Genomic DNA, 24,762 nt, shown 5'->3' on the forward strand with positions numbered 1-24,762 from the left:
GAGAGCAGTTTTACAGCTGCAAACCAATCCCGACCTCACAGACCCACCCCTTTATTCTTAGCTGCAGCTTCCTTGCGGGAGTGACGGGCTCTGCTGCCTTTGAGGGTTCAGTTTCCTTTGATGGACATTGCTGCCGATAAATCAGATCGCCGGGAAGTCGAGAGGGTGTTGAAAAGCGTGCCTTATGACCAATAGCTTAGCGGCAGGGCCCAGCGTCGTCCAATAACTTCTCCTGGCGTCGCCAATCACCGGGACCCGGCCCTGGCCCGTGACGTAAGTAGGGTGGGTAGCAACAGTTGCCCCGGTGAGGGAAACGGAGGCGCCATAGCCACGGTAGTCGTGGCGACCAAGCAACCCGGCAACGCGAGTCAACAACAACAACCGCCCGGCCGACCCCCATCCCCACCCCCACCCCCGGCCCGGGGACCCCGGCACGTTCCGTCCCCCTGCCAACATCGCCTCCGAGACCTCTGAAAAGCCCTTCTGCGAACAGAAGTGGGGAGAAGCCGAGGTAACCGGGACGGCCAGGGTGGCGGGCTGGGGAGGGCGGCGGGGCCCGGGTGGCGGGTGTCGCTGTAATCATAGTCCCGGGGGAAGGGGCGGACGGTCAAAATGGCGGCGACGGTCGGGGCCGTGGGGGAGGGGGCCGGGGCTCGGCTGGGGCGACACCACCCGCCCTAGGCCCCGCGGCCCGGCCCCCGCGAGGGGCGGGCGCTCGCAGGCCCGCGGCGAGTGGAGGTCGGCGGGCCGCGGCGGGGGGCTTTTATATTTCGAGAGGTGTTGAGGGGCGGGTCTGGGGAGGTTGGGCCAATAGGAACTAGGGAGGGGTGAGGCGGGGCCGAGGTTGGTGGGCGGAGCCAGGCCGTAAGGTGTAGGCGGGGCCGTCCTGTGCACCCTGGAAAATCGGGTGGGGCTGCTGTAGTGTGGGTCTTACCGCTCCCCTAAACTATGGTAGGCCACCTGTGCCTCTTCCCTTCAGAAGCCCCCCCCTTCGCTGTCGTCTCCAGGACTCAGTGCCTGCCACAGTTGAGTCCTCAGTTTTTCATCCTGTAAAATGGGGAGAACCATTGTCATACCCCCCCTTTTCTCCATTGCAGGATTTCCTAATTCCTTTCAGGACTCTCTCTAGGGTTTATCTTTGAACTTTTACCCCATTTACTGTTTTTGAATGTGTTTGATAGATTAACTGTTAGCTGGTTTTGATTTCAACTCTGCAGTTCTCTCCTAAATCTGCCTTCTGTCTGAGAGGAGGCAAAAAGAGACTAAGTTTCGTGGAGAAGCTGTGGGCTAGGAATATGGCTTTAGCCTGGAAGATTTGATTTGCAGAAATAGGAGCTGGTGGTAGGGAGGGGTGATCTTGAATGACTTGAGTTAGAGGAACAGAAACTTGATTGCTTCTCGGTGTAGTCGCAGGGCAGGGTACTTGTTACTGGAGACAGGATCATTCCTAGCTGTTCTGCCCATCCAGGTCTCCCTTTCTGGGAATGGGGAGCAAATGGAGCCTAAGGAAGTTTCTTAGATTTATTAAGTTTCTTCCCTTGGCCAGAGACATGTTTTTGTGTCAGTCAAGTTGGTGTCAATTGGGTCACATGTTACTGAAGAGCTACTGGCCTCCAGGGCCACGTGGGCAGGAGGGGGTGATCACCGAGGTCAGAGGGAAGGGGAAGTAAGTGTTCCACATTTGTTAGAGGAGAATCTGAGGGACTGCTTTGCCAGGGGACAAAGATCTGCCAGTTTGGGGAAGAATTAAAAAAAATTTTTTTTTTAAAGCCAGCCAGGCCAAGTCCACTTTCCCTAGTCTCCATCTTGCTTTGGAGCTTGTCATCAGCAGAGCTGAGTGGCTGTGTGCAAACTGCCATTTTTTTTTAAATAAGCTTTTTTAATAGGTTTTTATTGATTTTTTTTTTTAACAGAGGAAGAGAGAAGGAGAGAGAAATCTCAATCAGCTCCTCCTGTACGCACCCCAACTGGGGATCGAACCCGCAACCTAGGTATGTGCCCTGACTGGGAATTGCACCAGTGACCTTTTGATGCACAGGACAACGCTCAGCCAACTGAGCCACACTGACCAAGGCCAAACTGCCACTTTTAAAATCAATCAGACTTCAGGGAGAAGGATCCCATTTCAGGCTCTCCCAAAGCTTTCCCCCAACCATCTAAGATAAGGCTGGGGCAGGGGGTTCACTTCTGCTGGGAATTTTCCTAGGCACAGGACCCCTTGAAAGTTAGAAAATTTTCAGTAAAAATCTAGAAATAACCAAATTGCCAGAAAGATCACCAGGTGTTAGGGGAATTTTGAGCAGAAAGATTATTCCAATTGTCTAGTCTTACTGACTGTCCCCCATCTCCCATAACTTTTACATTTAAAGGGCTCAAGCTCAGAGAGTCCGTTGACTAGGGTAGGAACACTGGCTTGGTTTGCTTGTCTTTGAAACAATCAATTGCTTTCTAGCTTTGTGTGTTTGGGAAAGATACTTAACTTCTCTGGGCTTCAGTTTCCTTCAGTCTAAGCTGGCGGGTAGTGATCATTGGTAATGATTTTAATCTCGTGTTACTGTGCTATGGATTTCATAAGAGAATACAAGTTGGGCATCAGATACATAGTAATTGCTCAAACTATGTTAGCTACTACTGTTATAATGATTGTCACTTCCTGTTCAGCCCTCGGAATTATACCGTTTACATTTATTTTTATCATTTTGAATGGGGTGAGAGCCTAGTGGCTTGAAAGGTTGACTTTCTGGCTGGGCCATGTGGCTGGTGACAGGGATCTCAGGAGCTGGAATCCAGGACTCCAGTGTCTAGTGGGAAAGTGTCACTCTCTTAAGGCCTTTCTCTGGCTTTAGGAAAGTAACCAGAAAGAAAAATTGTCCCTGGGCCCCAGACCCCCACTCAACCCCAAACTTTCCAGGAGCCAGCTGGGTAAGCTGGGGGTGTGGATATCATGAGAAAGGTATCTCTGAACCCTCCCCTCTTCATACACCCCTTAGCATCTTGGAGCTGAGGACAGAGAATGGGCCAGGCAGCATCCCAGGGACATAGCCTGCAGATAGCAACCACAGAGTGCATACTCTTCTTGGCCTTGGGGTCATGGAGGGAAGAAGAATTATGAGTAAGAAAATAAACAAACAAGGAAATACAGGGCTAGGAAGAAAAAAACCAGGAGTATGTGTTCCAGAGTGCTGGGAGGAGGGGCACTCAAAATCCAAGAAGGTGACAAATGAGCTGGGACCTGAATGATAAGAAGGAGCCAGTGATGGAGGGTAGAGGTGGAGGTGAGGAGAGTATGCCTATAGCTAGAAGAGCTGGTGCAAAAGTTTTGAGGCTGGAGGAGGCCTGGAGCATTTTAGGAGTGAGAGATGTTGTGGCTAGAACATCCAGAGTGAGAAAGGCAGGAACTGGAGGGGCCAGATCCCACAGGATGCTCTAGGTCATGGGAAGGACTCTGGACTTTATTTATTCTCTGTGATGCGGAGCCTTGGAGCCTTTTAAATAGTGTTTGTGTTTTCAAAGGATCTTATACATTATAGAGGTAAGAGTGAAGCCAGGAGCCAGTGACAAGGCTGTGGCAGGGGTCCCGGCAAGAGATGATGGCAGCTCAGACTTGCACGGTGTTGATAAAGATGGAAAGAAGTGCCCAGCCTTAGGATCTATTTTGGAGGCATTATCGACAAGTCTTAGAAACTAATGGGATCTAGAGGATGAGGGAAACCCACAACCCATCAGTGTAATTATTTTCCCCATTCCCCTGAAGTTCCTTATTGAAGCCATTCTACAGATGAAGAGGGTGAATTTTCTTTCCTTTTCCTCGGAAGGGCCTCATCTAAGATGTAAACTATTCGGTTATAGGATCTGGTGTCCAAAACAGGCCACCAACTAAGGCCACCACCTATTTTTGTACGCCCCCTGAGCTAAGGATGATTTTTACATTCTTAAATGATTGGGGGGGGATCAAAAGGCAATGGGTAATATGTCATGACATGTGAAAATTATATAAAATTCAATCTCAGTGTCTAGAAATAAAGTTTTATTGGCACAGACCCACACTTACTTGTTTACATATCATCTGTGGTTGCTTTCACACTGCAGTAGCAGAGCTGAGTCATTACAACAGAGACGGCTCACAAAGCCAAAAAAATTGAGTGCCTAGCCCTTTACAGAAGTTTGCCAGCCACTGATCAGTCATTGATTCATTCTCCAAAAACATAACTATTGCCTTTGAAGATAGGTGCGGCCATTGGTGCTTTTCTTCGCAGTTTCATTGCCAAAGAACAGATTTGCTTACTGATTCCCTTAGTGTTTCATGTGCTTTGCTCCATCAAGAAAGGGGTCTTATGTTCAAAGAGATGGAGAATGCCTCATGCTGTATAGAGATCTGTGACTTAATTTCTCTCTAGAGAATACCCTTAAGAACTCTGCTTAACCTGGTCATCCACAAATGGGAGGGAAAAAAATGTTCCCTGGTCAAATAATTACAGGAAACTAGGCATCCTGTATTGCCCCTCCTGGAGACTGACAATGACAGTGCTGAGAAGTCCTCCAATAGAAAAGTTGGTTTAACTGTTTTATCCACCCCCCCTCCCCCCACCTTGGAGCTCAACCTTTCAGCCCTCATGGCCTCCTTCTGCCCCTGAGTGGAAGGGATGAGGTCTGCAGGCTTTGTATCTTGAGTAGGAGAAAGCACCAGGGTGTGTGGGGCTTTTAAAGCCCTTTTCTGGTGGGAAGGGCCATGAGGGGCCAGCTTTCCTAGGGCTGAGAAAGCCCAAGACTAGGGTTCCTCAAAAGGTGCCCCCAGGACCACCTGCCTCAGAATCATCCAGGGGTGGGCAGCTCAAACAACAGACTTCAGGGCCCTCCCAGACTCTGGGCCTGAGAACCTGAATTTAGCTCCAAGTGATGCTGATCACATCAGAATTGGATTCCCCCTCAGTGCCTCCTCCTAAGTGCTCAAGGATGGTGCCTATCTCTTTAACCCTTAATCCCCACATGGCACAGATATTTGTTGAGTGAATAATAATAATAGCAACTTCTACTTCTCAGCATTTATGGGGTGCTGGGCTGATCTCATTGAATTTTTACAGCAGCCCTATGAATCAGCTGTTCTCATCACACCCAGGTGACAGATGAAGAAACTGTGGCCAGTCATGTGTTCATGAATTAAGAGACAGGCCAGGACTCATGTCAAGGTGGATCTGACACCTGGCAGATGGGTGACGATTGGCTACAGTGACTTGAGCACTTGAGCTGTGCCAGAGTTTGGACCTGATGGTGTGAGGAGCCCCTGGGAGGTGACCTCTCTAATGCTGGCAGGAAGGCGTTTGGGGAGGGCAGAGGCTGGAGGAAGATGTCTTTTCCCTGTGTATGACAGACAGCAGCCTCCTGCCTCTCCAGGTGGGCAATCTCCCCCAGCTGCCTGAGTTACCAGGAGGGAAGCACTGAGACTGGCCACCCATCCGCAATGCCTAGTGGACAGCTCCCCATCTGCCTCTGCCCCTCTGTCCCTAATGACCTGTTCTGGTAGGTGAGGTAGCCCCAGGCTTCTGAAAGCGGAGCCCTGTGTCCCCTTCCCGGCCCACCCTGAGCCCAACAAGTGGTCACATCCAAGTACAGACAGAAGCCCCTTTTCTTTTGTATCCTGCTGCCCAGAGGCAGGACTGGCAACTCTGTCCTCTTTCCTGGAACTTTGTTAAAGGACCCTGGGAGATTATGTGAACCTGAGCTATTTCCTAAGTGCTTATCCTGTGCAGGGTGCTTGGCCAAGCTTGCTCACACGACCAGACTGAACTCCTCAGCCACCCTGCATTGTAGGCCTACTGTCCTCCCATTTTATAGACTGAGCTGTGGAGGTCTAGGGAGGGGAGGCTCTTTTCCAAGTCACACAGCTAGGAGATTGCCAAGGTCAAGTCCTGCATCAGCCCGATCCAGGACTTGTTTCTCACCTATCTTTCCCCCTCTGATTCCAACAGCTCTTGGGTCCCAGGAAGGGAGATAAAGGGGAACCATTGTGCTGCCCAGCATCCCTCAGCTGCTTGGGTGGGCTCCCTGCTCACCATTTCCACTGCTTTAACCAGGGCCCAGGGCAGGTGGCTAACCTCTGGGGACAAGGGGTAAAGGGTAAGGGTGGGAGGGAAGGGGGTCCCTCAGGTCTCCTCACCTGAAAGTGTACTGATTGTGAGAAATAAATGAGCCTGGCTGCCTGAGTAGGGCTGTGGGCTAAGAGCACATCTGGAGGTCAGAGAGACCTGGGTTCAAATCCTTCCCTCCCTTGTTGTGCACCCTTCAGCAGCTCACTCCAGAGCCTAGCTTTGCTCATCTGTAAAATGGGCATGGTGGCTCCTCCTTCACCAGGCTGCTGTGAGGAGGCAGTCGCAGCAAAGAGCTCCTGGGGCTTCTCCTCAAGCAGCAGTTGCTCAGGAGCTGGGAATGGGGTGCATTTGCGGGGGGGGCGGGGGAGAAACTATCAGTGCATCCCCTGCTGAGCCAGGGCCTAGCAAGAGGGACACCTTGCATAGCCCAGCACCTAGGAGAGGGACCATGATCATTTAGCAACCAGAAAGGCTGTCTCTGCCTGGTCAGATGGGCCTCAGAAGCAGCAGTGGCTGCTGGGCCTGCCCTGTAGCCCCAGAAGGGCACTCTCCCCATGATAAGCTCACATCTGGGGTGTTCACCTATAACTGCCCCCGGGCAAAGGCCTGGAAGTGTCTGTGGCCATAAGCCTTTTAGAGGAGAGGTTTGGACTCAAACACCTTTCTGGCATCCCACTGGGAATCATACTCAGCCAAGAATCCAAGCCCAGATAGGGGATATATAGGGAGCTAGCACGGGCTGGCTGGCAGACAACTTTTCCCAAGATTTTCCTTTCCAGCAATTAGCTGATTAATCAAGTGCTCAGAGCACCCAGGGTTCCTACTCAGCCTTGCTGCTTCCCTGCTCTGTGACCTGGGGCAAGCTCCTCAACCTCTCTGAGCCTCAGCTCATCATGTGGCAGACTAAACCCAAACCCAGATGTGATTGTTACACAGTTTAAAATGAAATAATGTAAAGTACAATGCCCAGCCTGTAGGAACCTTCGGAGAACTGTACCATTTGTCCCTGGGTGAGAGCCCGACTGAGTCGCTTGCCCCTCTGCCCCCCGGCACAGGAGTCCCCTAGGCACCAGGGGCTGGGACAGAAGAAGTCAGGAGTCCTGGGCAGGGGTGAGTGGAAGAGGTGCAGACCAGCCTTGGTCCATACTCAGTGCCCCTGTAGTGATGGGTTGGTTATATTTGGCCACCAGCCTCAGGATTTAATTAAGTTAGTGATAAACCCAAATGTGTCTCTAGGGAGCCAGGAGCTGTCCCTGGCTTCCTCTGCCTGTAGATTAATTTTTGTTTTTCCTTCTTTTGTTGTTTCTTTTTTCCTCTTCCCCCCTCCCCTTCTTCTTCCCAAGGAAGAAAAAAAAAAGCCTTATTTATTATCATTTTCCCCACTGTTGGCATGGCAACACAGGCGTACGTTACTGAGCTACAGGCAGCCCCGCAACCCTCCCAGCCGCCACAGGCCCAGCCACAGGCCCAGCCCCAGCCACCACCACCACCACCACCACCATCAGCGGCACCTCAGCCCCCCCAGCCACCTGCTACCACCGCTACCCCCCCAGCCCCAGTACGTCACCGAGCTGCAGAGCCCCCAGCCCCAGGCGCAGCCACCGGGCAGCCAGAAGCAGTATGTGACGGAGCTCCCGGCTACTCCCACGCCCTCACAGCCGGCTGGCACACCTGCCCCGTCCTCCGTGTCCCAGCAGTACATCGTGGTCACCGTCTCCGGTAAGTGGACCTGTGTGTGGGGCCAGGGCGCTCTTTGAACAACTCCAAGAGGAGCTTTTAGGAGCATTTTGGTAGTGAGAGCTGTCACTTACTGTGCCTGTCACCAGGATGGCAGCTTTCAAACTCTCCAAGATTCCCAGGTGGGACTTGAGGAGCATCTCTGGGGATAGAGTTTTCAGGACAAACAGGAAGGCCTCTATACCCCCAATTCCTCCCCACCAGGGCAGCTTTTAGAGATGTTTCTGTCTATCCCCAAGTAAGCTATCACTTGAAGAAAGGATTGGGCAGTGAAGTTAAGGTTTAAAGTTCATAAACATCTGGAGAGGAGGGCGAGCACATGGCCACTGCTCAGTAGTCCTGACCTCACTGCTCACCAGCTGCTTGGCTACCGTGCCTCAGTTTCCTCATCCAGAAAGGAATCCTAACGGTTTCATGTGCTCAGGGGATGTGTGTGAGGTGCTCATGAAGGCACTTCAGGGAGATTGGCTGGAGGGCCTGAAGGCATCACCTTCCCTCCCCTCCCGTTTCATTTTTGGCAGGACTTGGGCTAAATGGGGCTCTTGGCTGGACAAGTTCAAGAGTATGTAGCCAAGGGTTCCTGTTTCTCACTGTGACCACCCCTTACAGCCATGGAGCAAATGACCAGGAAACTTGGGTCATGGTGCCCGTGGTTCCTGCCTAAAGCACCTAACCCACGCCCCAGTTCCTCCGAGGACGGCTAGGCTGGGCAGAGGGAACCTGGAGCAGAGGGTTCCGACAGGCAGTCACTACCCTGAGGGAGAGTGTAGGACTGAGTGGTGTTATTGGTTTCCAACGTGCTGTGAGGAGGGGGGAGGATGCAGCAAAACCCTCAGTTGAGGCTGGCCCAGTCCTTTTGGAGTGAAAAAGGAAGTGGCAGGAAGGTCACAATGCTTCCTAGAGGGCTGTGGAAGGGACAGGTCAAGACTGAGTTTAGGACCATAGGTGTTAGTTAAATATGTGGCAATTGACATGGCCCTGTGGGACATGGGCAGATGTAGCCAGCATAGGGGCAGCATCCTGGAGACTCCTGGCACTGTCAGGGTCCCCAGAGAGAGCTAAGGGGTGGGGGCACGCAGAAGCTCAGAGCAGTGACACTTTGTCACACAGATGGTGTGGAGGGATGGTGTGTGAGAGCCATGTCGAGCACACTGGGTTGAGGCCAGGCCATGGGTATGGCCAGGGTTCCCAGGCCACACATCTCTGGTGGGTTCTCAGCCTTGCCCAGAGATCCTGCTACATCTTCTCACTAGCATACCCCCCGCTGTCTGAGAAACCCACTTCCCTTTCCCCCCCTCACCTCTATCACCTCCCTCTCTGTGTTCTTAACCCCTGAACCTGCTGCTGACCTCACTGGGAACAGGCTGTCATTATGTGATAAAGACTCCCATTATCCCCCCCCATCCAGCCTGCCAGCTCTCAGGATCCATCTGCACCCACCAGATTCACCTGTCCCAGCCCACCCCCTCCAGGGCTTGCTCTTGCCATCCCGGCCTCATCCCTCGATCCCTATCTTACATTCTTTCTCACCTGGCCACAAAGATGAAACAGCTCCCATTTTAACCAGGACCCCCCCCCCCAGGCCCTGCACCCCCTCCAGCTGCCATCAGTGTCTTCTCTTCCCTTTAAGTCAGAATTCCTCAAAGGAATGTCCTTTCTTCCTTATCCCAAGCTCTCTCCTCAGCCACTCACACCTTTCCTCCCAGTTGGGGTCACTGTCCTCCCAGAGATACCTTCCTGCCCTGGTCTCCACCCACCTCCCTGCCCCTCCTTCTCTGTCCCCCTTTGCTGCTTCCTCCTCTCTCTGACCTCATCAGTAATGACCTCATCAGACCTGGAGCCTCCTCTTCACTCCAGTGACTCATCCTTCATGGTGGCCTTGTCCAGTGTCTCTGCTTTTAATGCCACCTCTATGCTGACGATACCCACAATGAGGTCTGCATCCTGGACTGCAGCCCTAAAACCCAGGATCCTATGCCCAGCCTCCTGTGACCATCCACTCTGTTGAACAGGCCTCTCAAGCCACCACGGCCAAATGGAACTCTGGATTGCTCCCAATTCAAGTCCACCTTCCTTTGAGGCTTCCTCATCCTCATAAGTACCACCCCCAGGCCCAGGTCAGCCTTGGCCCCTGTCTTACCCATCCTCAAGCAAACAAGGCCTCTTGGCTCCACCTCCTAAATTCAGCCATCTCTCCTGCCTCCATGGCCCCCACCATGGCCCAGCCTCGGTTCTCACTCTTCACAGTTTCCCCCTACGGCAGTTAGGGAGCCTGTTGACAACTGTCATAGGTCCCTTAACATCCCAGCTCAACCCAGCTGATTCCAAGGCAGGTGGCTCTAGGGCATTTTCTGAGAAACTCTGGCCTGGGCTTTCTGGGCCCTAGGACATCTACTCCCTTGTGGCCCCTCCCATAGGAAAGGGCTTTAAACTCTCCCCACTCGCTGTGCCCCTGCTGCTGAACACCCAACCTCCTGTGCCCTCAACCCCCTGCTCCAACCTCACTGTCCTTCCTGCGGCTCTACAAACCCAACAGGCTTGGTCCAGCCTCAGGGCCTTTGCACTCTTGGTGCCCTCTACCTGCAGCACTCCCATCCTAGACCTTCTGGAGTTTCATCCCTCGTGTTTTTCCAATCTCCTCAGATGCTACCTCCCTGACGCCCACAACACCTCACTCTCACTCTCATTCCTTGTCTTCTTACTTTGCTTATTTTTCTTCTTAACATTCATCACCACCTGAAGTGATGACAATGACGACGTCCACCTCCATTATCCATGAGGGTGAGGCTCTGTCTACTGAATCTTTGTGGAATGACTGGTGAACGCCCACATGAATGTTGGCCTGACCCAGTGCAGCCCTCACAATCAGTCAGACTCTGGGCCACCAAGAGCAGGTGGAGGCCTTGTCTGGCACAGCTGGAGGGCTTTGCCCAGTTCTAGGGCATTGATTGGCCCTGGAGCTCGTGGGTGCTGGCTTTAGCTACCTTCTGGTCCAGGGTCTTTAGAGTAAGGGTCTAGAATGGGCACATAACTCTGGGCCCCAGAACTCCCCAAATCCAAGCCCACCTCTTCTCTTTCCTTTTGCTCCTCTAGCTCCTTCTGACACTACCCCAGGGAGGCCCTGTGCTTAGAGGTCAAGGTTATGCGTGGTCTTTTGGGTCTCGGCAGGACTCTTGCTAGCTGTGGGGCCTGGGGAGGTGGCCTTCATTCCTCTACCTCCAGTCCCCCCACCATGCTACAGGGTGCTCTGAGCTATTGGCATGACTCTTGGGATCCCTTCTCTGGTGGTGGCTTAATCATCTTCTACAGTGGTCCTGGGAGATTTCTTTTTCCCTCTGCTCCTGACTCTGGCAGGAGTGAGCCTGTCCCCAGAAGGGTGACTGGGCGATGCTTCCTAGATGTGTTTTGAGGAATGGGAGGTTGACTGCTGCCCTGCAACTGTACTTGCTGCTCTGTCGACCCCTTCTCTATTCCCTTGCAGGGATTTCCTAGGGGGGCCCTCTGTGACCCTCTCCTATGTTAGTGTCTCTTTGTATCTATGGGTGGCCTTTGGGCCATGTGAGCCAGTTCTGGGACGGAGGGGGGGAGATAAGTGACACCAGCAAATGCAGAAGGTACCTGGGGCTCCTCCAGGGCCAGAAGCAATCTGAGCTGACCAGGGACCCAGGGAGTCTCAGGGAGGGGGCAGGGAAGGGCCTGGATCTAGACTTGGAGCCCAGGCTGGCAGCTAGCCAAGGCAGCACTAGAAGATAGGTCATCCAGCTCTCTCCTTGTGGGCTCTGCCCTAAGGTGACTTTGGAGGTGATGGGAAAGCAGCTCAAGTTTCCCTGCTCAGAAACAATCCTCTAGATCCATGAATCCCATCTTCAGAGCCACCAGACTCTTCGCCAGAAACTCAAGGTGGGAGGAGGGCTGTATGGGTCCTGGCAGTGTCCCCAGGACAGTGAAACCAAGCCTGCCTGCCCACCAGGGATGGGGCTAGGCTGAAGGGGGACCATTTCTAGCCTCTCTTCCCTGCTTCTCTCTCACTTGGACTCCTTGGGAGTCCAAAAGACTTGTGTTTGAGAGAGGGACATGGAGGGTAGGGATGCATGGTTTCCCCACAGATGGGGAAACTGAAGTCAGGACAGAAAAGGGACCCAAGATCATGGGGGCAGCAGAGACCCAGAGGTTCTCCCCCCGCCCCCCAAGATCCCCTGACTGAAACCATCCCTGGTAGCAAAGGATTAGTAGGGAGAGGGCCAGACTGTCCAATCTATGGTCCATGGAGAATGAGCCTCTCTCAGCTTCCCCCAAGTAGCTCGTGACATTTGAGGTATGAATAGGTCTTGAAGGGGAAGTGTAGGGCCCAGGGAAGATGAAACACTCATCATATTGAGGGACAGGAAATCAGCTGCCACTTCCTGACTAGAGACTTGAGACAGTGGGGCCCTCCCTGATCTCATGCACATCCTAGAGTGGAGATGGCAGACAGACAGATGCAGACGCTCTCAGACTCCACGTTCCCCACTCCCACACACACATCTTGGGCAAGACACAGGCACACAGGGCGCACAGGAAGCCCCTCACCTGAGGAATAGACTCTGAAACTTTACCTGCTCATCTTCCTGCAGCCCAGCCTGCCTTACTGGCCTGGCAGACATGGGAGGGGATGTCCCAGCCTTGGGGGCCACCCCAGGGCAGAAGATGGGCAAGACAGTTGTCCCAGGCAGATGTCTGATCTTCTGAGGGTCCCGCTCAAGGATCAGCTTTGGCCTTTTTCATCAGAGCCCTGGGCCTAGGAGGTGTCTGGGGCCAGCCCACCCCCACTGCCCACCCTGCGCGAGGCCAAACCTGCCATGGGCCACCTCGGTTGGTGTCATCTCTTGGCCTGGGGCTGGCTCCCTGTGTCCCACAGACACCCAGGTGTGCTGGGCTCCTCATGTGACTCAGGGTTTTCTCAGGTTTCTTCCAGGGGGCTGTCTCAGTAAGGGCCTTCTCCCTCATGGCTCAGGGAAGCCTATGTGGATGCAAGGGAAGATTCCAGCAAAACAGGAATCTGTGCTTTCTGGAACTGGCTGCAGAAGCAGCTGGCTGAGTATGCCTGGGGTTATCCTAACTACTGCCCCACATGTGGCCAATGGGAGGCTTCCCCCAACACTTCCTCCCACATCTGGCCACTACTCCCCACTACCTAACACACACACATTCACGTGCTCTGCTCCAGACTTGGTCCCTGAGGTATTTGCATCTACCTGGGACAGCCCTTTTGCCCTGGCTAGGCCTTTTTCCTGGTATTCCCACATGGCTGAGGCCCAGCTCCTTCCTTTGGAGGCTGAGCCCCACCCTGGGATGCTCTGAACCTTGTGTTGTCCCCATAGGCCCCTGTACCCACAAGCCTGAGTCTGCACACCACTACCCTTGGGGCCTCAGCCCAGGCATGACCTGTGACTCTAGGTTCCATGCATGGTGTGTTCATGTAGGCACAGATATGGGCCTGTGTCCTGGCCTGCCTGTTCCCAGCAGAATGACCTTGGGCAAGTTACTTCCTTTCTTCCAGTCTCTGTAGCTGTATCTGAGATCAGGGGTAATAACGTTCTTTCCATCTCCAGCTATCTAGGAAGACCCTAGTGCATCTCCTGGGGCACCAGAAGCACTATAGATAATCCTAGCCCTCCTTGTCTACCACCCCGCAATCTTGCTAGGGGACCCAGGAAGTGGAGCTGGGACCCTAGCTGCTTGTGGGAGCACACTAGAGAGCAGGCACATGTGTACTCCCAGCCCCACCCCAACCTCTGGAACTGCTGGGAGCAAATCAGGCCACACAAAGGGGCAGGAAAAGTGGTTTCCTGGCTGGGGTGAGTTTCTCTGAACTCGCATCTTTCAGGAACACTCACCCTTCACGTCCTCACCCCCCAGCCCTTGTTAATCACTCAGTGAGATGTGCATGAAACTCTACCTGCACCTGTCTCATAGCATCTCTGGGTACCAGCCTCCCTCCTGACCCTGCAGTGCAGTCCCAGTCCCAGCCCCTAAAAGGCCCTGTTTAGCCACGCCTGCTGGGAGGGGAGTGTTTATTCCAAGAGGGCAGCTGGGAGCTCTGCATCTACTGGGGGGATTAGCTCTCCAAGGTTGTAGGTATAAACCCGCCTTTGTGCCCTGCTGTTCCTGAAGAGATGGGCCAGGAGTGAGAAGCACAGGGCAGGCTCCCCTGGACACAGGAGGTGGGGGGATGGACAGTGAGGTGGGCACCATGTTCTATGACTGCCTCTTCTCGGCTGCCCTTCAGCGTGAGTACGAGCCTGCTCCCATCCCAATGAGGACAGAAAGGCTGGGACAGTGAAGAGGGAGGGGGCTGTCAGCCATTGGCTATAAAGGTTCTGGGGCCACTCCTCTAATCACCGCGGTTCCTGGGAAGCCAGAGGTCATCTCAGCGTAGGTGGCTCCAGCACTTTTGTTCTTCCAGAGCTACCGAGGTAGTAGGCCAGTCACTGCCTGTCTACAAGTCCTGTCTGTTGGGAAAAGGGGGTCTAGTCCTCTGGGCCTCCACTGTATCATGGCTGTCTAGTCACCCCTTTTGGTCTGGCTTTGGGATTAGGAAGGTGGGGGTGGGGTTGCTTCTGGAAGTTAAGGGTCCTCCTGGCCTGCACCCCAGTGGGCATGGGCAGGGCAGGCCAGATGGCAGGCAGTACTCCTGCAGAGGCCTGGTCCCATCATGGATCTGCCTCACACTGCATCATCCCATCCAGATGAGCTCAGGCTTAGGGTGGGAGCAGAGACAGAGCTGACCCTGTGATTCCTCCTCCCAGAAGGTGCCATGCGGGCCAGCGAGACTGTGTCGGAGGCTAGCCCAGGCTCCACGGCCAGCCAGACTGGAGTCCCCACCCAGGTGGTTCAGCAGGTGCAAGGCACCCAGCAGGTAGGGTGCACTCCTTCCCAGGGGCAGGTGGGGAGGGCACGTGAGGGAGGCAGTAGGGGCTGTGGCTGAGGGTACCTGGCCTTCCCTCCCTGATCTGCTGCCAAAGCCATCTGCTTACCTGTCCTTATCAAGATGTTCACTTCAGCTATCCCTCCACCCACCTGGACTGGGCCTCCTGGGGAAATCAGCACAGCTCATGGCCTGCCTTCTTGCCCCCACAGCGGCTGCTGGTCCAGACGAGTGTGCAGGCCAAGCCAGGTCACATGTCACCCCTCCAGCTCACCAACATCCCTGTGCCCCAGCAGGTAAGTTTGCCACATCTGGCCCTGGCCTTCATGGCCTCCCCAGGGTGCAGAACCAACCCTTGATAGCCTTCGGGGATCTGCCCTCACCAGCATCCAGGACATGAGCCCATACAGGGCTGCCCCACCCACAGCTTCCAGCCAGTGAGGCTGTGTCAGTCAGGGCTCATCAGGGAAGGAGGAGCCACACAAGTCACCTTAACAGAAAGAATTATGGATTGGCCATAAGGAAGGTAGCTTGCAGGGCCATTCTGATATCCCCAAGCAGAGAACCCAAGACCAGTTAGGTGCTGACAGCCTGTAGCCAGCACAGGGACTGCAAGGGCTCTGTGCTCTGTCACTTGGAAGGCTACAGGTGTTGTGCCTGCTTCAGCACAGACCAGGACAGCCCTGTCAGGTTCAAGAATGAGGCTCCCTGACATAAACCCTGGCTCTGTTGCTTATGGGCTCCAAGACCTCAGGCAAGGACATTCGCTATGCTGAGATTGTGCTGTCTGGGAGGTTCCGTGAGCTAAGCATGCAGTACTAGGATGTTGCCTGGCTCAGCACAGTTGCTCATTAATCGTCGTTTAAACTGTATAGACTGTCTTCAGTGAACTGTGGTCCTTCTCCCTCCGGGCTCTAGGCTCTCCCCACGCAGCGGCTGGTAGTGCAGAGCACAGCTCCAGGTGTCAAAGCAGGCCAGGTCTCCCTGACGGTGCACAGCACCCAGCAGGTGCACTCACCCCCTGAGGTAGGTGGTGGCCCTGTCAGCTACCTTCCCCACTCCTCTCTCCCCAGGTTAGCTATGTACCCTCATAATATACTTGGAGCTCCTGTCTGCCCCACAAGCCCATTTGCTCCTCCAGAATCCTCCAGTCCTCCCCACTCCCATCTCTGATACCTCTTTGACCCCAGGCAGAGTGGCTTGGCTGCCCCATTCCTGGTCCTGCTACCTTCAGGAGATGGAGTTGGCTCCCTTCCCCATAGCAGGTTGAGATGGGCCTCTCACCTCCAGCTCAAGAATGTATTGTAGGAGGCAAAGTAGTCCTTCCCTCTATAGGGTGGGTAGAGGCTCTTCCTCAGACCATAGGGTGGAATCTAGGAACCCTCAATATCTTCAAGAGTGTTGGAGGCAGGCAGGTGTGCCTTGGGGCTGGAGCATGGGTGTCCACATTAGGAGCTTGAGTTCAGACCCTCCAGCTCAGAGGGCACTCTGAGGCACTCCTGGGGCACTCTGGGAAGGCCTTCAGAGCCTTCTGTGCCCAGAGTTTTCTTCATATAAAATAGCTAATGATACCAGCATGGCCCAGAGCTCAAAGGGGCTCTGTAGCAAACTGGCCTGGGGGCAGTGCCTGGTGCCACCATTCATAGCTATGTAGCTCTGGGGCATGTTCATTGCCATCTGTGCCTCAGCATATCTGGAAATTAGGTATTCCCTTACCTATCTTTCCTCACCTTGGGGCTGCAGATGGCCCCTGAGCTGAGGCTGGAGTCCAGCTATCCTCACTGGGGAAGATGAGTCTGCTTACCAGCACCTCTGGGCTGAAACCCCAGTCTTACCCAGTGGTGACTGCGGCTTGTGGCCAGGACTAGGCATTTGAGTATACAGAATGGATCCCGTTAACAGCTTAGATGGTTGGCACATGCCCCCACTGGCTGTTGCCTTTCCCAACAGCTCTTGGGGATAGTCCTCCTGAGAAGCATTTTGTCAGGGCCCGGATGCCCCAGGCAACACTCCATGTCTTCTTTCCTTGTAGCGGTCGCCAGTGCAGGCCAACAGCTCCTCCAGCAAGACGGCTGGGGCCCCCACGGGCACGGTACCACAGCAGCTGCAGGTCCACGGCATCCAGCAGAGTGTCCCTGTCACCCAAGAGGTGCCAGGCCAAGGCGGGCGGCAGCTGGGGCAAGGGTTCCTGGCCAGGCGGCCTCTGCAGCCTCCTAGGGCTGTGAGAGCTGGGCAGATGGGAGTCCTGCCACCTGGACCTTTGGCAAGCGCTTCTGCCTCTCTCCAGATCCAGCATCCTCATCTAAATAATGTCTTCTGCCCTGGGGCCTGGGGTCAGTGTGGTTGGAGCTGCTGTGAGGATGAAATGTGGTCCTGTGGGAGGCACCTAACACTGAGCAGACACTGGAAGCTTTGAGAAACAACTTGGGCCTCTTTGGGTCCATTTGCCTGGAGGAGCCCCAAGGCCAAGTCCTGGCTCACTCCTAAGAGACTCAGGGAGAGGCCCTAGCCTCTAAATCTATTTCCAGCATTCTGGAGGAGGTGGTGCTCTGAGCCACCAGCCAGGGCACCCAGAGCAGGTTAGGTGAGAGGTGAGGGTTGTCTGTCAACTGTTTGTTACCACTGAAATTGGTGCTTTCCCAACCCTCAGAAAACCAGATAAAAGCCATAGATCCCCTCCCCAGAGGAAAGCAGAACTGTACCCCAAAGGATTCAACAGATGTTCTGTCTGACACCACAGCCCCTCTGAACCTCCAGATCTGGATTTGAATCTGTGCTCTACCACTCACCAACCCCCCACCTACCCACCCCCAGCCTGTCCCTCACTGTGCCCTGAAGGTGATACCTGAATCCCTGCCATAGCATGGAAATGAGGACATTGGGAATCCTGGACATGGAAGTGTGGGATAAGCCTGAAGGGAGTGGAAGTAGAGAGCAGGGACTCCCTGTCAGTTCCTAGTTCAACTCAGCCCTGTCACTTCCCCTCAGCCTTGCCTTGCTGAGCCTGGGTTCCACACCTGTAACTGCCCAGAGTCAATGTTGTAATGAAGCTGGAGAAGGTGGCCTCTTTCTTACCAGGCTGCTCTCAGGCTTACATGAGTGCATGTGGGCAGGGGTGGGTGCTAGGGAGGGGTTTGCCACCATCATTACCGTGGTCTGATTCCCTTTTCCCTCCCCAGAGGTCTGTGGTCCAGGCCACTCCACAGGCACCCAAAGCCAGCCCAGTGCAGCCACTCACAGTGCAGGGGCTCCAGCCAGTCCATGTGGCTCAAGAGGTACATATCTCCCCCACCTGCCTCTGGGCAAACTGGGGCTGGTCCTGGTCTGGGCTGGGGAGGGGTGCAGGCCCCTCAGGCCGCAGGGAGGGAATGGAGCCACCCCTGGGGTCCTCAAGGGTCTAGCCCCACTCTGGGCTCCACCTCTGGCTGTGGGCTTCCCCTTCCCTGGCACCTAGCACATGTCTATTTGCTAAGAGAATAATCTGGAGTCTCATGTCCTTGAGACACGAAGCAGGGATCTTCTGGTCGGGTTGCTGCGTGAGCTCAGCATCCGGTGGGCAGCGGAGGCCTGGAGCCCCGCCCGCAGCAGCCCTGGTTACCCGCCAGTGTCTCTGTTTGTCCTCCAGAGCTCAGGCAGTCAGTTTCCCGCTAGGAAGGCAGAGCAGCGAGAGCCCAGGCCCACGCCGCCGCCGGAGCCGCCACCCCGGCCGCCCACGCCTGGGCCCGGCGCGCTGGCCCAGGAGCCACCGTCGCTCCAGCCCACGTGCAGCGGCGAGGCCCCGCAGCTAGGCAGCCCCGAGCTGCCGACGCCCCATTACGAACCGGGCACCGAGCAGTGGGTGGAGCTGGTGGGCGTGCTGCCCCCACACCTGCTCCTGCCGCAGCAGAAAGTGGTCCTCGAGCCACTGCCCGGGCTCCCGGCCCGAGCCAGCCCAGACCAGAGGGTCAGGATCCAGAGAGTCCCCCAGGTGCTAGTGTTCGGCACGGCTGCCACGGCCCTCAAAGTAGGTCCCCGACACACTGGCGGGGGACAAGGGGCGGGCGGGGGCGGGATCCGCCGGCCCCGGCCTGCGCCCGGCCCCTTAGGCCCTGGACACCCCACCTCTACCAGCCAGTCTGGGGAACCACCTTTGACCCTCTCCCCAAAGCCCATCCCAGGTCCCAGGCTCTGCCCTTACAGACGGGTGGAGGCGGGTAAGGGTGGGGAACGCGAGCCCCGCCCCTAAAGCCCTGTGCGTAGTTCCAGGTTCCGTCCCACAAACCGGGCCCCACGCCTGGACACTGTCTCAGCCCCTAAATCCTCTACATGATTTCCAGGCCCCATCCCTGCAGACTGGGGTTCAGTCCCTGATACAGACTCCATCCACAAGGCACTGTCTATAGTTCCAGGCTCTGGCTTTAGCAACAGCCTTGTCCCAGTGCTTGGCTCTGCACCTGGGGTCCAGCTTTCACATCCACAGTAGAACCCTGTCTGGGCTCCCCCTCTGTCTGCCCCACCTCAGGCCCCACCCTTGCTGTCCCTAATCAGAGCAGAGTCCTAGCTTCTGACACAGCTCTGCCTGATTCCCAGCCCTGGCAGAGGCTGCAGTTCCTGGGCCTCTGACTCCTGGTCCTGTTTACTGTGCATTTAGAGAGCCTAGAAGTGCAGCCTTTCAGCCTGGGAGCCAGGTGTCCAGGAGAGGCGGGGCTGCCACCAGCCCTTTAGAGGCAGAGGCGGAGGAGTGGGCTCACCTCTGACCCTCTCCATGCTCTTTGTCCCATGACAGGTGCAGCAGCTCCAGCAGGTACCTGTCCCACATGTGTACTCCAGCCAAGTGCAGTATGTGGAGGGTGGTGACGCCAGCTATACAACCAGTGCCATGTGAGTGTGTGTGTGTGGGGGGAAGCTGGGGGAAGAGACAGGATTAGGATCATAGGTCTGCTCGGGACTCCCCAGGACTGGAGGGCCCAGTCCCAGCCCCCAGGGGACGAGACAGCCTTCAAGGCTTCTGATGACAGACAGGTGGCAGGTGCTCCAGCAGCCACCAGGCAAAGGTAAAGCAGGGAGGACCCTTATAAGTTGGGAAAGGGATCCAGCATAGCTTAGGGCTTTGGGGTCAGATGGGCCTGGTTTTTAGCCCACCCCCCAAAAAAATTTTTTTAAATTAAAAGTTTTACAAGATAAAAATGTCTAAATAACAGGAAATGTTAAACAGTGAAAAAGAAATTGCCTTCACTCTTTAACCCCCACCCTGCCCCATGGGGGCACTCTGACCTGTTTTTTATTTCCTTCTAGAGAGACTCTGAGAATAGAAACTACCCTTTCTATGTTCAAAAATAGAGGGAGCATGTTCTATCCCTTATTTCTTTCCCCAATATGTATCTCAAACCTCATCCTCTTATTTGCTCAGATGGGTCCCAGTCACTCTCTTTAACACTGTGCAGTACTCCACTGTGTGGACGTAGCATGAATAATAAAGCCAGGCCCCACTCAGCTGACACATAGGTGACTTCCACTCCCTGGTACTGCACATGGCACAGCATTAATACCATGCCCCAGACCTGCCCTAGCCCCAGCCTGGGATCCTCCACATGCCACTTTCCCTCTTCCATCCCCCATAGTAATAATTCCAGGACTGTAGTAACTGTTGTTTCAGTTTTTAGAAGCTTCATTTGGTTTTCTTTGCATTTTTCTGATTTTTCTTATATTTCTGCCACCTTTCCCTGTGGGCGTGACGCTGGTGGTAGGTTGGCTCATGGACCATGCTTAGCTTGGTTCCTGGATCATGATGCTGTGGCTACCTCCAGGGGCATGGCCCCAGCACCTGAGTCATGGTTCATGGTGTCCAGCTACCTCACAGTTCTCTTGATATATTTCTAATGCTGCCAGTCTCCTAGCTGTGCATTTAACCATTGCTGGGAGGGACCACAGAGGGGCATTACAGAGAGGAGACAGGCCCCAAGGACCACTAGGATGTCAGAATCAGAGCTGAGCCATGGACCCAGGCCTGGGGTCCCAGGGTGTCTCCATCTGCTTCCCTTGGTAGCATCTGTCCCTTGCTTTTCTTTGAATTCTCCCCTCTGTGATTATAGTATGTGAGATGCCATGTGGTCCATCGTTACCATCAGATTTTTCTTCTATATGAAGTTCTTAGGGCAATGTATCTTCTCTTTTTTCTTCAAAATGGACTGTTACTATGTTCCCAGCCCTTGGCTGGCCTTGATCCCCACCCTGGCAAAAGCCACAGCCCCTGTGCCTCTGTCCCTGGCCCTGTCCAGGCCAGTATCAAGGATGCATACATTCATTCAGTCAGTCAGTCAACAAGTAGCTGCCAGAGCAACATTCTTTTGGAGCAATTGTTGCATGTGGGGAACTGGGCTGGTCCTGGCTGTGGTCCTTGCCACTGGAAGGGGTAGGCACTTGCTAGTGCCAGTTAGGGTCACACACCCTTGGTGTCAGTCATGTTATAGATGTGAACCTGTGCACAGTGATCGAGATCTGGATTAAGGTGACGGGCAGGGCCACACACCTCCAGTGATCATACCTCTCACTACTCTTGGACCCACCAACTCCCTCTCCTGGCTGCCCCCAGAGGCCCACAAGGCTCCCTCTTCTGCTTCCTCTTCATGAGATGGCTCCAACAGTTCCTTCTGAGCCAGGCTATCCCATACTAGCCTTCCTACCTTTCTGGATTTGTAAAATTTAATATTATTTTTAATCACTAATATGTTAAGAGGGCTCAAAAATCAAAACTATGTCCAGTGATGTCCAGTGAGGCAGCAAGAGAGGTGCCCCTGCCCATCCCCTCTCCACCCCCATAGATGGCATATAGATGGCAGGTGTAGATATGAAATTCTGCTTAGTCTCCCCTCTATTACTAAGACATCATCTGCACCCTTCCTCCCTCTTTTCACCTATTGGAATGTTTTGGAACTTGTTCTTTTGGGACCATGAGACCTTCCTCCTCCTCCCTCTTCCACTCACCCCTATGTAGAATTTCTCCACCTTTTACTTAGCCCCTAAAGATGAACCGACAGTCATTTTTACTTTTTTGCTATGATTTGCAGCCTTGAGCCAGCATCATCTGAGGCAGGTCCTGGGATAGCTGGAGAACTCTCCAGGGCAGAATAGATCGCTGGATCCAAAGAAAATGCATCTGCACTCAGGGTGGCCACTGGATTTAGTAGAGCCTCCCCCTTCCAGTCTTCTCCTTAGGGGCACTTCTGAAGTACTCTCAATTTACCTTTGCAATAGGCTGCTTTTCCAGCTCCCCAATTAGAACATTAACTCCCCCACGCGGGGCCTTTTTTGTCTCACCCAATTGCAAGTGCCTAGTACAGTACCATACCAGCATACAATAAGTGCTCAATAATTTTTTTTTTATTGAGTGAAGTATGTGACCTGTTGCAAGTTACCTAAACTTCCTTTTTAAAAATAATCTTTGGGAGGCAGGTGTTTTTGTTTTGTTTTGTTTTGTTTTATTTTTATCCTCACCTGAGGATATGTTTTTTTTATTGATTTTTTTTTTTTTTTTTTTTAGGGAGAGAGGAAAGGAGAAACATCAATGTGAGAGAGAAACATCAATTGGTTGCCTCCTGTATGCTCCCCAATTGCAAGCCACCCTGCCAGGGCACCTAGTCCTTTTGTCTTAGCTTCCTCACATGTGAGGTAGGGACTCCCATGTCAGGGTGCTGCTTTGAGGATTCAGTGAAAATTTGCCCATCAAGCACTTGGGGTGGTGCCTGGTCTGACACTCAGGCTTGCCTTGTCCAACACTCAGGTTGTGGCTTTCTGCTCCCAGCCACCCCTGTAGGCGCCTCCTCCTTCATGTCCCTTAATTGCCTGGCTCTTGCCCCTGACTCCCCTCCTTTTGCTTCTTTCTCAGCCGTTCTAGCACCTATCCCTACCCCGAGACGCCACTGTACACGCAGACAGCAGGCACCAGCTACTATGAGGCTGCAGGCACGGCCACCCAGGTCAGCACGCCTGCCACCTCCCAGGCAGTGGCCAGCAGCGGCTCCGTGCCCATGTACGTGTCTGGCAGCCAGGTTGTCGCCAGCCCCACCAGCAGCGGGGGCGGGGCCAGCAACAGCAGCAACGGTGGCAGTGGTGGCAATGGAGCCAGCGGTGGGGGCAGTGGTGGTGGCAGCAGTGGCAGCAGCAGCGGAGCAGGCACCTACGTGATCCAAGGTGGCTACATGCTGGGCAGTGCCAGCCAGTCCTACTCCCACACCACCCGTGCCTCACCAGCTACTGTAAGTACGAATCCTGGCCCCTGCAGAGGCAGGTGGTGGAGACCCCTGCAGACACCTAGGTAGCCTGGCACTAGAGTGCTCAGATGAAAATGGCCTGGGATCAAATTCTCACTGTGTGGTCTCAAACAAGTGATTCTGAGCCTCAGCTAATATGGATGAAGCTTTTAGGGTAGTACCCTAAGAAGGGTCACCTACTCTGATTATAATCGATAATAGCAGATAGATAGCGAAGAGAAGGAGAAGCAGGCACCATCATAAGGGGAGCTGCCCTGAGCAATGTTCTTTGTTCATCTGGAAGACATCAAAATAACCTTGTTCTGCTCAGAGACTGCTGCATTTAGTCACTTGGGCAGCCCTGGGTCCCAACCCCAAATGGGCCCCTCATCAGCTCTGTGACCATGGGTCAGGGCCTGGTAGTAATGGGGTGGTCTCTGTCCTCAGAGCATGGGGTCTGGAGCGATGGCTTCCCCACTTTTTTAACTACTGTCCTCTCACATGGTCACCCATTGGGGACCACATAACCAAGATGGACACTTTCTCAGAAGGCAGGACCTCCCCTGTGTACCCATGCAGCCTGGCTTCTAGTCTAGTTTTCTTTTTTCTTTTTAAAATTTTATTTATTGATTTTAGAGATAGAGGAAGGAAGAGACAGAGAAACATTGATTTGTTGTTCCACTTATTTATGCACTCATTGGTTGCTTCTTGTATGTACCCTGACCTGGGATGGAACATGCAATGTTGGTGTATTGGGACAATGCTCTAACCAACTGAGCTACCCAGCAAGGGCTAGTCTAGTTTTTCTTAATGTTGGTGTGACCCACTAACTGATTTCATGATCCCCCTAATGGGTCCGCACTCACAGTTTGCAAACATGCTGTGCTAGAACAGTGCTGTTCAATAGAACATTCTCTGGTGATATGTTTTCTCTGTGATGCTCAGTACAGAGGCCTGTGGCCACATGTGGCTATCAAGCACTTGAAATTTGGCAGGGGTCACCAGGGAACTGAGTTGAGTTGCTTTTTTAAAACTATTTTGATATGATTTTAGAGTCACAGGAAGCTGCAAAAATAGAAGAGAGAGAGATCCCATGGGCCCATTCTCAGGTTACCCCACTAGTTACATTTGGCGTAATTGTAGTATGGTATCCGACCAGCCAGGTAGCATTGGTATAGTGTGGGTGTCTGCTGCTGTGTGTGCAGATTTGGGAAACCACCACTGTAGTCAAGATGCAGAACTGTTTCAGCACCACAAAGGTCTCCCTCCTACTAACCCTTCCTAGTCACCCTGCCCTCCTCCCTCCCAACATCCATAACCCCCTGCAACCACAAATCTGTTCTCCAAATCTGTAACTTGAGAATGTTCTGTGAATGGAATCATATTCCCTGTGACCTTTTGACATTGGCCTTTTTCACTCCGCATAAGTTAATTTAAATTTGTATTTCAATAGCTGTATGTGCCTGGCTGGGCTTGGCTCAGCTGTTGAGCATCGACCTAGGATCCAGGAGATCGTGGTTCGATTCCTGGTCAGGGCACATGCCTGGGTTGGGAGATTGATCCTCGGTGTGCAGGAGGCAGCCGATCAATGACTCTCTCATCATTGATGTTTCAACTCTCTCCCTCTCCCTTCCTCTCTCTGATATCAATGAAGATATATTTTTAAAAATTATTTTAAAAAAAGAATAAATCTCATTTAAAATAAATAAATAAATAAAAAGCTGTATGTGGCTGACAGGACTATATTGGACAATGTGGTTCTAGAGAGTTCCCATGGGTCATTGTAATACGATGTGCCCTACAT

At 53.7% G+C, this 24,762-nt stretch overlaps 1 protein-coding gene across 1 annotated transcript in view; it reads left to right on the forward strand.

Moving 5' to 3' along the window:
- The first annotated feature begins 410 nt into the window (after positions 1-410).
- RFX1 (regulatory factor X1) overlaps positions 411-24,762 on the forward strand; it is a 31,378-nt gene continuing 7,026 nt past the window's right edge. The window contains 12 exon segments of the mRNA XM_087816757.1: positions 411-511; positions 1,914-1,991; positions 7,430-7,632; positions 7,634-7,805; positions 14,612-14,721; positions 14,943-15,026; positions 15,649-15,756; positions 16,763-16,879; positions 17,910-18,005; positions 18,356-18,733; positions 19,496-19,590; positions 22,595-22,964. Of these exon segments, the coding sequence (XP_087672883.1) occupies positions 7,477-7,632; positions 7,634-7,805; positions 14,612-14,721; positions 14,943-15,026; positions 15,649-15,756; positions 16,763-16,879; positions 17,910-18,005; positions 18,356-18,733; positions 19,496-19,590; positions 22,595-22,964 (1,686 nt within the window). The 5' untranslated portion in view covers positions 411-511; positions 1,914-1,991; positions 7,430-7,476.

The sequence above is a fragment of the Miniopterus natalensis genome, chromosome 4 (assembly GCF_054644295.1).
Source record: "Miniopterus natalensis isolate mMinNat1 chromosome 4, mMinNat1.hap1, whole genome shotgun sequence".
Classification (NCBI taxonomy): Eukaryota; Metazoa; Chordata; class Mammalia; order Chiroptera; family Miniopteridae; genus Miniopterus; species Miniopterus natalensis.